A 14,062-nucleotide genomic window follows, 5' to 3' on the forward strand; every position below is an offset into this window, starting at 1 on the left:
GGAAAACAGTAATTAAAATTTGGCATCCCTGATAAATATAATTTGTGTAAAGTATTTCGTTTTGAATGTCGTCTTATATATGAAAAATGTTAAAATATTAAAATATTAAAATGTTAATATTTAATTATTGATTATTATCAGGAAATGGAGATGGAAACGAAAGGCGGTATCAGCGGGCGTCTGGTCGGCGGGAGGAGCGTGAACCGTCTGTTGAGATGTTGGATGCTGGTAGAGCTAATCGGCGGCATGTTGTGTATAGAAGAGATGATAGGAGGCAGTATGATGTAGAATCGCCCAGGTATGAGCCTGGGTATGATGATGAAGACGATGTTGGCAACGTGAGCCTTGAGGTTGAGCTTGATTCCAGGGATCGTCTGCCTAGTGAACAGAGTGGTTCGGAGCTAGACAGTTGGACTGAGCCTCCAACGGACAAGCCTGAAAAGGTGGCAGATACTAGTTCTGGTGAGGGACGGCGCAGGTTTGGTAAGTTTGTGCCAAATCAGGCTGCTGGGTCGGTCAGGACTAAGGGAGCCAGCAAGGCTTATGATGATGCTGGGGAAGGTACTTCCAGAAGGGGAGCCAGCAAGGCTTATGATGATGCTGGGGAAGGTACTTCCAGAAGGGGCGTGGTCAAGCGGCCTGCTGGGGCAGATTCTTTTGGGCCTAAACAGAAGAGGGAGTTACCAGATTTACGTGCTGAGGTTGAGAGAAATAAGGCTGAGCGCAAGAATGACAGACGTGGTTTGGCGCCGCTCAGTGATGAAGATATAGGTAGAATCAGTAATTCTGTTGCTGTGACTCTAAAGCCTATGGTTGAGGGAAAAATTCGTGAGGCTGTAAAAGAATCAGTCAAAAGTTTGAACACTGCACAGCAACTTTGGCAGACGGACGGTCATAAACGGATTAAAGATATGTTGGCCACGCATAAGAAGGATCTAATGGACTGTATAAGGAAGGTAGATACGGAGGTGCAGCAAATGGTGGCTACTACTGCACAGCAGAAGGCTTCTTATCTGGTACAGCGTGTACAGACAGCAATGACTGATAATTGGGAAAGTAGTTCAACCAAGTTGGGACAGCAGGTGGGCCAACAGGTGGAAAGTGTTTTGGCAGGGCAGGGAACTAAGGTTCAAGAGGCTATTTCTGAGATGGCGCAAAAAGAGGCTGAAGTGCAAAGGCACCTGTCTAATATTTTTAGCGAGCTGTCCGAGATCCGGCGCAGAATAAACAATGACTTACCGGCGGCGGCATATTGGCAGTTGCAACAGGCTGGGACTTCTGGCGGTGCTGAGGCTGACAATGGAGTGATGATGGTTTCAGGAGGTGTTCAGGTCACTGGTGGTGTTGAGATGGAGGTGGCAATGCCGGCAGATGGGTCAGCGGTTGCTGCAGAGGTGGCTGTTGCGAATGATACCGCCTCAGCGGTAAATGATGCTGTGATGGTTGCTGTAGGAGGGCCCGTAACTGCTGCAGCGAGTAATGCTGTCATGGCGGCAACAGTGGGTGTTTCTGCTGAGGTTGGTGGAGGGGCGCTGAACACTCCTCCTCCAGTGGGTGAAGGAGAGGAAGGACTTGAGGCCGGGGTTAATTTCGATGTTGGTTCACCCAGTGAAGACATTGATCCCAGTTTATTGGATCAGCCTGATGGATGGTGAAACCATGCTTAGCTGGATGGTTTCAGAAGGGGGTAAATGTCATATATTTATGTTGTGATGTCATATATTTAAGTTTGCAGACATATGTTAGTTGTTACTCTTAATTACTCTTTAATTGCTCTCAGAAAGAATAAAGAGAAAATATATTTAAGTCAGTTGATATTGAGAGTCCTAACACAGAACATTATCTGGTTTGGGTTCGAGTCTTTATTAAGACCAATACAGCTATTCACAGACATCCTACTACTTTAGATAGTTTGCATAGGCAGATATTCTACCTCTTCAAAGTGCACAGTTAATTAATACATTGTATTAATTAAACAGACAGTCATCCTGTTGCTTGGTGTCCTGATATACAGACAGACATCCTGCTACTTCAGAACTTTCCAGCTTTGAATAATCAGTAGTTTTGACTTATTAACATATTTAATCATTTCTAAATATAGTATCAATATATAATCTTATTTACTCAAAAACTGCATTTAATCCAATATAATAAATACTTAAAAATCTGTTTGCATTTTGAATTGAATATTAAGTCTACTCTATCATTAACTTATGTAAGTCTGTCTATATCACTGTCTAAGGCCCTGTAGTGTTTTAAATGCTTGCTATTTCATACTATTTTGTTTAAAATGCATACTATTTCATACTATTTTTAAAAAATTTACATACTATTGCATACTATTTTTAAAAATTTTAAATACTATTGCATACTATTTACTTTTTTTTTGCATACTATTTTATACTATTTTGAAAAAAAGTCTGTGGCCACCCTGTAAATGTTATTTAAAAAAAAATTTTTGGGGGGGTATTTACCCCCCCAAATTGAATGTTCTTAAAAAAAAAATTTTACTGTCCAACCAGTTAAAACAGTTCTTAACCATGATAACAAAAAATTTAATAGTTTGATCATGTTTTATTTGCTTGGGCCTTTATAAGGGCTAAAACCATCCCGGGGATCTATGATGTAATTGTAAAGCACTGAAGATTCCATAAAATAGATACCTAACTAAATTAAATATTTCATTAAATAATGAAAAAGAATTTCTATAGGCGATTTCTTTTGGGAGGATGTCAGGGTTATAAAACTTACCAGGACCTATAAGACGCTTCACTTTAAAGTATAATCATATTGGTTCATTGGTTAGTGAGTTAATTATTGTATTTTTATGTTCTAAAGAATGAGATACTACTATATATTTGAATAGTAGTGGCGCCCTTAGCATCTAAGAACTCGTGTTTTCTAAAGGGTAAAAAGGGAGAAGAAAAATAGCCTAAAACCACTCAAAGGATTGACCTATAATAGTGTGGAACCATCATGGGATCTATGTGAAGCTTTCCTAAAAAGGAGAACTCAGTATTAAAAGTAATGAAATCTGAAGCTATAGTCAAATAAACCTTACTTACTACTTTATGTTATAGGATAGTACTTATTAACTTAATAGATTAGGTAGGTGCTTTTTTTACATAATTAAATTACCCCCCCCAAAAATTTTACCCCCGGGGTAAATTAGTTTGGGGGGGGTAATTACCCCCCCCAACAGATTTGGGGGGAGTATTTACCCCCCCCAACAGACTTTAGGGGGGGTAATTACCCCCCCCAATCAAATTTTACCCCCGGGGTAAAAATTTTGGGGGGGGTAAAAAAAAATTTCGGCGCGCTTCGCGCGCCATTTTACCCCCCCCAAACACGAATTACCCCCCCCCCTAAAATTTTTTACCCCCCCCAAAAAAAAAAGCTTGGACGCCCCTGCCTGGAGGTTTAGGACTTGCAGGACTATACCTGGAACCTGAAACCGACTTGAATACCTATATTTCATATGAGGATGTACGACTATAGAATATTTAAGTATTTGATAACATGATATGCTTTGTTTAAGTAAAAAAAAATGTTTTTACTTTTTACCTGAATTACCTTGCCAGGTTTGCTGGCATCCTGTGCCCGCCAGGAAGGAGGTATTCAAAAAATTCTAACTTTCAGTTATGTGTCATACCCATATTTTAAAAGTCACTTAGTTATAGCCTTCAACCTTTTATACACAGAAAATTCACAGGGGGGGGGGGATGGCATGCATACAATGCCACCTCCCCGCCCATCCTCCAACAGGGGTTAATATTACAGATTGAGGGTAGAAATAGTTTATTAGATTAATTGCTTAGAAGAAAGATCATTTAATAGTTACATAATTTTTATGTTTTAACCTGAATCCTTATTATAATAAAGTAACAGGATGTCTATTTGTTTGTCTGTACTGAAGGATCTCGCTAACCGCTGAACCGATCGGGTTCTTCTTTACATGGTAGCTTCTCACAGGCCCTGGGAAGGGTTTAAAACTATTTTGGGGAAGGGTAGCACCACTCTCCCAAGAGAAATCGCCCCTAGAAAAAAAACCCTCTAAAAACATATTTTTATTTAATTTTTCAACTAAATATAAAAATAAGGGGGCGTCAGCCCCCCCTTAAAATCATTCCACCCCCCAAATTTTTTTTTAAAATTTGAAATACAAAAAAATGGTTATCAAATTCAACTCCCCCCGCCCTCAAGTGCCCCTAGAGGCCTCTAAGGGCGTAGCCGCTAGTTTTATATAATAAGACGCCAGAAATTTGGCCGGTTATCCGGCCGGATATCCGGCAAGTTGGCCGGATATCCAGTAGTATGCCGGATATCCGGCGTTGGTCGGATATCTGCCCGGATACCGGATATCCGGCGTTTGAAATCAGCCGGATATCCGGTATCCGGCCAAAAAACTATCCGGCCCAACCCTACTAAAAAGCATTTTATTCAATGTACCGAAAGTGCAATTTTGATGTAATTTTTTTACCCTATATTGGATTTTTGGTGCCAAACAAGTTTTGAGCGTTTAGCTAAGTACCCCCTCGAGATTTTGTACCTATTCCACAACTTCTTTTGCCAGCGGCGTGTTTATTTCGTCTGTAGATTGCCTGAATTTTGGTTGACTTTAAAACAAGGTTGCGGTTGCTTATCCCTAATTTGTAAACGTAAGTGGAAGATATATTAAAAGTCGTTGTCTTGACAAATGATACTTGAATTTAACTTGGTTTATGTAAATTTTCCCTACTAAAATAATCGGCCGATAATGTTATGCACAAGGATAAGGAAAAAAATTATGTTCATATGATCCATTCAAAGCTTGTCATGACCTGAATGATCGGGATTCTTAGGATTATATCTGGAACATCGATTTGGATTTTTTTACTAATAAAATTAAAGGACATCTTAAGAATTATATTTTTAAAGAATTCTCTGAAGTAAAAAAGTTTGCTCCCTACCTGGGATTACCCTGTATGGTTTTCGGGAATCTCTCCAAATAGAATCGCTATCAACTTTAACAAGAAATATGAAAAACACCAAACCTATAATAATTCAAATAAAATAAATGCGTTTAAAATCAAGATTTAAAGGATAATTAAATATTATTTATGCATATGACCTATAAAATGGATATAGAATACGTGGATATTGTGAGAGATTTTATTGCATATCCTCATAAAATTTTTCTCCCAGCTGGCTAATAAAACGGCATCTTTCCCCCTAATCTCCTCCCCTGACCTTGGAGGAACGTATCTACCAATATATGAGGACTTTATTTGCAACCTATATTGACAACAAAAATTCCCCTTCACAATATTCCTCTAATTAAAAGTATCGGAGGGCGGATAAAATAATATCAAAATGTTTAAACCTTTATTTATTGTCGAAATCCGCTTTTATTTATTATATTTTCTATATTTTCAACTAGCTTTACTGTAAAGGAGAACCTTATTAGTAAGCGAAATCCTACGATACAGACAAAAAAGCTAATTACTTTATGTAATAGGACAGTACTTCTCAAATAACTACAAGACTTTTTATCTATGTGTGGTATGCGGCAACTCTGGGCCATGCAGAAACCAAGACATTATAGTGATGCTACGCACCCAGCTAAATCCTGTTATTCTACAATTGTAAAGCCACCTGAAAATATGTCAGATAACGGTATTGATTTCATCTCTCAGTTGTCCTGCAAATGGAGGGAGGGGTGTTACCCCTCCCTCTCCCATCTTAAGCACCGGAACCTTCCCCTTCAACCACCAAGTTATCAGCACCACCTCAACCCTGAGGATAAAGGATCTAAGCCTTCCCTCACCTGATAGAATCACCCCCACACAGACTGTTGTTGTCACAGTAATCATCAAACCTTCCCTTTTTAGTACCCAGACCTACCACTCAACCCCTCTATGCTTATCTACCTATTGTGCTGTTCCATGGGCTATCCTGCCTTCCCCGGACAGGGATAGCCATCTACCTAACCATTGCAACTATCTATGTTTTACTTGTATGATTTACCTTTAACTATCTTTATTCCTAATCCATATGTATTTATATTATGTTGTACAACTTTAGTAATCCTTAGACCTTCAATAAAGGAACAACTGAATAGATGCTGTTTATTATTTAGTGATTGCTAGAGAAGCGTAGCTTCTCTATAGTATAGGTGTCCACGTCTGTTCACACTGCCGTAGTCATTTTGAACTCTGGTGTCTGCCATTTACCCTAGGCGGATACCACATATGGTCAAAAATTTATCCTTAATTGGCTCAATTTAGAAACCAACATTGTGTCTGAAAGTTCTAACTGTATGAAAAGTGATTTCCTACTTTTTAATTGATTATGAGTATCTGAAGTTTTTAAATACAAGTTTTGACATCTTCAATTTTGGCGAAGTTAGATCCCAGACTCGAACCCGTCACTTTAGTAGAACGAACAAGTCGCCTTTTCATCTTGCATTTAAATGTTGTTTGTATTTTTTACTTTTTTCTTAAACCCTGAATTAAACTTGTTTGTCCAAGATCTACGGTTTTAGTTTGATCAATACTGTTGTGTTGCTGGCACACTGGACCACAGGTGAACCAGCCACCACACTAACCAGACGTAAACAAACTGACAGACAAACATATAGAGTAAATTTAGAGTGTTTAAACATTTCTCTTTATAAAAAATGATAATACTTGTTTGTTATTTTTAAAGCAAAGTTTTCTATTTATAGGTGGGTCAATAACGATAAGCTAATATCGCTTATTTAGGCACAATACACTCGTATGGAACGTAATTACTCTAAATACACCATTAAAAGTAATTTCATGTTTTATATGATTCTTTTCACAATTTCTAATGATTCAGGGTTTTAGATTTTTTTGAGTAGCAATCAGGCTAAGACTAATAAGCACAATATTATATAATGCACTTGTGTCCTGGATAGGAAACAGGTTTTTTTTGAGTTACGTATGACAAGACCTATATTTCTATGACCGGGTGTGTATGACAGTTCAGCACATAACTTTCATTAAATCACAGCTGATCATTTTTGTGGATTTTTTCAAAAATTACTTTTTTTACCCAAATTTTCTTAGTTTTCCCCAAAAAAGATCACAATATTCTCACATTTCCAGCTTAATTATTTCTAATTTTTGCAAAAAAGTATAATGGATGACAGCTTTAACAAGATCAATAACCTCAATTAACTATTCTAAGAGTTGTAGGTAAAACATAGATCCTGGTTGTGATAAGCTGTTCTTCTGAGGTTCCACCAAAGAAGTTTAAACAAATTAAAATCAGCAATGATTTTGTAAAATGGACTGGTAAAATTACTTCATTACTGAAACCAGGGAAACCTGATAATCCTCCTGTCTCACTTCTTTTTCCTGCATGCATGATTCGTTCCTACCTGAATGATGCTGTTAAACTTGCAGACCAACAACACTGATTTCACACAGGCAGGTTCAACACCACTGCCTTACAGAGTATTAAAACCATAATCAACAATAGCCTAAACAATATGAAACCAGTTTCCAGAACATTGGCAGTTGCCATTTATCTTTCAAAGGCTTTTGAAACTGTAAACTATGAACTTCTATTGCATGATATTAATGCACTAGACTTGAATGAGTACATGAAACGTTTTCATGTGAATACTTAAGAGGAAGACAACAATTTGTTGTTATTAGATATCTAGATCTGCATACAAATCTGCCAAACAGGGTGTCCAACAAGGAGGGGTCCTATACCCTGTACTCTTCAATCTGTAAATTTCATGAATGCCAACACCTCACTCTAACCTACATTTAGTTTCCTGTGCTGACAACTCCAACAGCATAGGTCCCCTTATTGTTCCTATTGTCAAGGCGTAAAAGCTTACTTAGCAGTTCTTGATGATTGGTTAAAAAGTCAGAACCCAATAATTTCTCCAGCCAAATCATCATAGTCTTTACCAACTTTTTTGTTGAAGTAGGCACTGAAGTCATTATATTGCCAATGTTAAAACTGTACCATAAGTCAGACATCCTAAGTTCGTAGGTGTTACATGTGACAATCATTTCTATATCAACTATCTTGTTAAGGAGCCTAAAAACAAACTAAACTCTGAAAACAAAATGCTTTAAGCTCTCTCCAACAGAGGGAAAGAAAAGTAAATCATAGTAAATACATACAAAGCAATTTGCCAGTCCCTGATAATCTACTGCAGTCCCATATTCAGTAATGCAAGCTGGGGCAGCCCCCAGTTTGCTGAAAATGTTGCTCTGAGAACAGCTATCTGCTGTTACATCATGACCATCATTGACAAAATGCAAGCAAAGACCAAGATTATGCCAGTGAAAGACTATTAGCAGATGCTAGGCAAGCACGTTTATCCTGTCAACAAAAACACTAAATCACCTCTACATGACAAATCTGGTCCCACTACCCACTAAACATCAGGTAAAAAACTCTGTAGAATCACTTTAAGGCAGAGAAAAAAAACAGGATTTCCCAACTAGATCTGTCTGAGAAGACCTATAAATCCAGACTTAAGAAGATACACACAGAAACTATCAGAAATACCAACAAAAACCAAAATGACAGTAAAGTTCATACCAGCCCCAGCTATCAGAAACATGAAAACTCATTACCCAGAACAGCTAAAACCACCCTGGCTTAACACTTTCAGGTTACAATGAATACCTTGAAGGCCAGAGTAAACAAGAACCGGGTGCAGTTTTTGTCTGACACTGGCAAGAGTTCCACACAACCACCATCATATCAACTGCAACCACAACCCATCAACACCTATAGACCTTTGAAAGCAGCCAGATTCCTGAACTGACTGTTTCCAATGATGATGAGCAGGAACAAACAACAGAGGAACTATTTAGAAACCAAGTCAGCCAGGAATCAATATTGAGCATGATAACTTGTCAATATTACAAGGAAAACTTTGTACAGAATCATTGCTGATTCTGAAGCATATTAGTTTAAACTTCATTGGTGGAACCTCAGAGGGGACACCTTATTACAGCCAGGAACTATGCTATAACAATTCATGAGGAAAATGAAAAGTGAGTATTTTTTTGTGTTGACTACTTAAACAAACTTAAGTTTTGTTTAACTGTTTAGACATTATTTCAAATTATAACTTCAAATAACTCTTACCTAACTTCTAGACTACTAATCTTAGATTAGTCAATTGCTTATGAATGATCTTGTTATTGATGATAACATAATCTTTGGTTCAGCTGTCATCAATTATACTTTTTTTGAATAAATTTAGATTAACTAAGCTGCAAATGTGAGAACATTGTGATTTTTTTGGGAAAAACTATGAAAATTTGGGTAAAAAAGTAATTTTCAAAAAAATCCACAAAAATGATCAGCTGTGATTTAATGAAAGTTATGTGATCGGGATGAACTGTCATACACGCCCGGTCATAGAAATATAGGTCTTGTCATACGTAACTCAAAAAAAAACCTGTTTCCTATTCAGGACACCGGTGAATGCATCCGACAGATTTACATAAAAAATCTCGACTTCTTGATGTGAACAGTATTCCTTTTTTAGGTATTAAAAGTGCTGTCATAATTGTTAATGTTCGTTTGTCAGACTGTCTGGTTTGTTGAGTTTTTTTTTGTGGATTTTGTCATCCGTGTTTTATTTCAAAGGCAACTTTCAAAATTTATTATTTTCAATTGTGTAGAACTGCACGGGCATATTTCAATAAAACCATTACTGTAAAGAAATACTTCCACAATTATCAAAGGCTATGCCAATATCAAACATACAATTAAAAATGTTAACGAAATATAATTTTTCAACTCGATAGGAAACATGCGGTGACGAAACATTCTATTAAGATTGACACTGACAGACAGGCAGCCGTAGAGACAGACAAATTTACAGACAGACATTCAATTGGGTGCTGGTCAGTTATTTACCAATACTAGCAAGAGTTTTTGCTTATAGATATTTGCTGTACAGTTTAATACCGAATAATTATGAGAAATTTTTCCAAAGACTACCATATCCAAATTGTTTGCATTGTCATTTAAAGGGTTTGTGTCGACTTTATGGATGCAATAAAAAGAGGTCTTTGCAGATTTTTTATCGACATGACAGTAAAATTACATACCTATGTTGACATATAATAACGACACAATTGTTTGACAAGATGCATCAGATTCAGGATATAAGAATAAAAGTCAAATAAATACAGATGAATACTATCTTATGAATGAAAATCATAATATTTATATTTGTTTTTCTTCGGCAATTTCCATAATATAATCTTCATGCACGATTTACAAAAAGTATTTGGAGCCTAGTAATTGTAAAAATTTATACTAAACGGACGAAAATCTCTATTTACTCCTAGTTTTATTCTATATTTGTTTTCAAAAGTATTTCTCTTTATAGCTATGACGTAATTATTATGATAAAAACAAAAATTTCCAAGTAATAAATAAATAGAATAAGATTCAGGTTTGGATTATGTTTATTCAATGTTATTATATCAATATTATAACAATTAATATACACATTATTACATATTTTTATAAACTATATTCATCATTAATTTAAATCCATCATCTCTCTTACTCTCCGTAGAAAAAAATAATATTATAATCTAATTACTTATTCTCATAAAAATAAATTTTCTATATTATTGATCTAAAAGTTCTAATCAAATTTTTAAATCCTAAAATATTAAATAAAGTTTAAGCATTCTTTAAAAAAGATCTTTTTCTACTTAATTAATAATGATAATTAATTTCTATAAATATTCAACTTAAAATTTAACAATGTCCAGTGATATAATAAAATAAGTTATACTAGCGGCTACGCCACTACCATCTAGGAGGTCTGTATTGGGCAACAGTGGGGCTAGAAAAATACCTTAAAACCATCCTACTCCCAAGAATTAAATATGAAAATAAATATCCTAAAACCATCACAGGAGCATGGTAAGGTTCCAAAAAAAGAGAACCCATTCGGTTCAGTAGTTACTAAGATCATAAGCTTCAGACAAAAAAAACCTTACCACTTTATATAATAGGGTAGAAGTAACTATTTTTTTGTGAGTACAGGTATTAAGGCGCCTGACTGCCAGCAGTTGGCGCCAGTAAGACAGACATATAATTCTACATAAAATAATTTACAATACAAACATATCTTCATGCCATCCATAACAAAAAATATACAAAGATTTTGCCTCAAAAAATATTTTGCCTAAGACTTTTCAATCAGTCAAATAAAAAAAATTGACTGGAAAGTAAAAGTTTAGACAAAATAATCATTCTTTAGATGACTTATCTCCAATAAAATATCATTCAAAATAAACACAAATTGCTACACACGATAGTAAAGGAGGTTTTCTTTTTCATTATACACAATCTATAACAAAATTACAACCTTGTTCAACTTATCTTATACGTATGTATGTACAAAAGCCTTTATATTTGGATTTATAAATTTTTCTTGTCAAATTAAATACATAAAGTTTAATGTAATTTTAACAGAACTAAGTAAAAATAATTCAAAATTTTGGCCAATATGTGCAAAATAAAATGAAAACAAATTTTTTTTTCAAAAATGCTTAAAATAAGACAATAAGTAAAATACAGTAAATATTTACTTGAAACGGTTAGACTTAACTTAACTTATTTGACACTTACATTTTGTTGTTCTGTATTTATAATTTCAAACAAACAAAAAACCTGATATTAATAGAATTGGCACTTTACCTACTTAAAAAAAATCAATAAATTTTACATTAAAAGTATGATAAACTTTAATATATAAATAATATTAATTTATTGGTAACTTAATAAAATCAACAAAATTTATAAATAATTTTGATACAATAAGTGACACTGGTCACAAAAATGAGATACACTTATTTTAAGCGTAAGATCTTAGCTTACAAGAATATATATTTAATTAGATAATAACTATAATATAAATGCTATTTTAATATATATGTGTTTTAGTCAACAAAATATTAAATCAATTAATAAAAAAAAGAATACATTTTCTATATACATAACTGAAATACAATCCCATTTCTTATTTTTATTTACTTTATACATAATTATCTGAAACTGATAGAAAAATAATTGAATTAACATTATTTTGTATGATAAAAACTTAAAAGAGGTAATCCGATATGAACATGGCATTTGACGAATTTACAGCCACACTGTAAAAGTAATCCCACTTTTGAAACTTCATTTACAATTTTTAGATTTATATTTTCTCGAGAAAACCCCTAAAAGTTCAATATTATATACTTTAGGAATTTTCTCTCCATTTAAAAAATATTAAATTAAATTGTATTAAAAGAACTGTAATAAAAGTTTCACAAATGGGATCAAAATTTACAGTATACACATGATATTTTATACTGTTCTGTCCAAAATTTTTAAGGATTTTTTGTTAGGATGAATTTATGTTTTTAAAATTTTCAATATTAATAATTACATATATCACAGTTATGATAAAAATATCAATTAGGTAGTGACAAACGTATGATAATGATTGTATGGTAATATGTACGGCAAATTAGATGAATTCAAAACATTCTTGAAAATTTTTGATTACTTTATTGCCGTTCACATTTCCTAACCCTACCTGTAAAGGTGATAAAACTGTTCAAAGCCGTTTCTGTGAATGGATGGATGTACAAAAAATTCATCCAATAATTTGGCGTTTTTTCTTATATAAAATACACAAATTTCTAAGGTTTGTTTTGTTCGGTTTTAAGCTTTTTTTTGCGTTTCTGTGTATATTTTTATATGTCTTGCTTCAATTAAAGCATTTGATGGCACATTTTAAACAGCCATACTTGTCCACATTTAATGGATAGAGCAGCAGTTTTGGGATACGTTTAGTTGTTGAAAACAAGTTCATTTTTTATTGGGGAACATTTAAAGGTCTAGAAATATGTTTATGGTGTTATTATTGTTCTAGTCCCGGCTCATCATTGGCGGGAACAGTTTGGCTGCTGGAGCTGCTGTCATCCTTGGCCGCTGCGGCCACCTGGCTGGTGTCCTCCAGCTCTGGCGAGGAGGAGGCTGGACTGACAGGTATCTGTGACTGGTACCAGTCTCTGTTGTCCTCCAGGGCGTCCAGAATGTCCTGGGCGTCGGGATGGACCAAGTCAGCCCAGGTCTCCCACAGAGGGTGCACGATATAGTCAATGAAACCAACCTGAAACGAATTTTAAATTATAAATTATTGACATATTATTCACTAGTTGTTCACTCCTAGCCTCTATGTAGAGGAGGGCACGGAAGGTCAGGAATGTAGCCTAAAACCAAACCAGGACATTTATAGACTTTCCCTGAAAAGAACAACTAAAGTATTCTGAGATCAAAAAACTTATCACTTTATATCATAGGATGATCAAAGAAAATTAAATTTTATACAAACTTACTATTTTAAATTTAGAGATTTTCAACTCCGAAAAGAAATATTTTTAAAATCTAATCAGGGATAAGGGATGGGAAACGTAAGAGAATATTATTTCATGCCTATTTCAAGCCTAGGTCTTAAAAACCAGTTATGGGATGGTGCAGTAGTTCGTTATCAACTCTAATGAAATAGCTAAATAAGCTTTAGGAATATGAAGTATAGAATAAAATTCAGGTAGCTAGTCTAAAGTAAAAATAGAACTTACTAAAACAAATATATTAGTGGCTTTTGTTAAAATCACGTTATGATGTTTTTTATGATGTCTCCCTAAACATATTTTATCTTTTACTCTAGTAAATTGAATTTTTCAGAAAGCTATCATTGGGATTGCCTTTTTGCATTTTTATTAATGAGTAAAAATTTTGTTTGAGAATTTTATTTTATCATTGCTTATTAAAATTCATAATATTAAAAAATAAATTTAGTACAATTAAATAAGTACTTGGGTAACATTCTAACAATTCTTCTTTGTCCATGTTAATAGAATAATGTTTTTTGTACTTTATAGCATATAATAGTACATTAAGGGGTTTCAATCAATTCCGTATAAAATTTTAAAATTTAAAATATAACATTTCATTTACAAACTACCAAATAAAAAAATCGTAGCTACCCACTTTC

At 34.4% G+C, this 14,062-nt stretch overlaps 1 protein-coding gene across 3 annotated transcripts in view; it reads right to left on the reverse strand.

Moving 5' to 3' along the window:
* Positions 1–11,240: 11,240 nt before the first annotated feature.
* Positions 11,241–14,062, reverse strand: part of LOC145316218 (3',5'-cyclic-AMP phosphodiesterase-like) — a 125,510-nt gene continuing 122,688 nt past the window's right edge. For all 3 annotated transcript variants that reach the window (XM_080156579.1, XM_080156590.1, XM_080156597.1), the window contains one exon: positions 11,241–13,177. In XM_080156579.1, the coding sequence (XP_080012705.1) occupies positions 12,926–13,177 (252 nt within the window). In that variant the 3' untranslated portion in view covers positions 11,241–12,925. The remainder of the gene's footprint in view (positions 13,178–14,062) is intronic.

Source organism: Acartia tonsa, chromosome 1 (assembly GCF_053477335.1).
Source record: "Acartia tonsa isolate MP-2025a chromosome 1, ASM5347733v1, whole genome shotgun sequence".
Classification (NCBI taxonomy): domain Eukaryota; kingdom Metazoa; phylum Arthropoda; class Copepoda; order Calanoida; family Acartiidae; genus Acartia; species Acartia tonsa.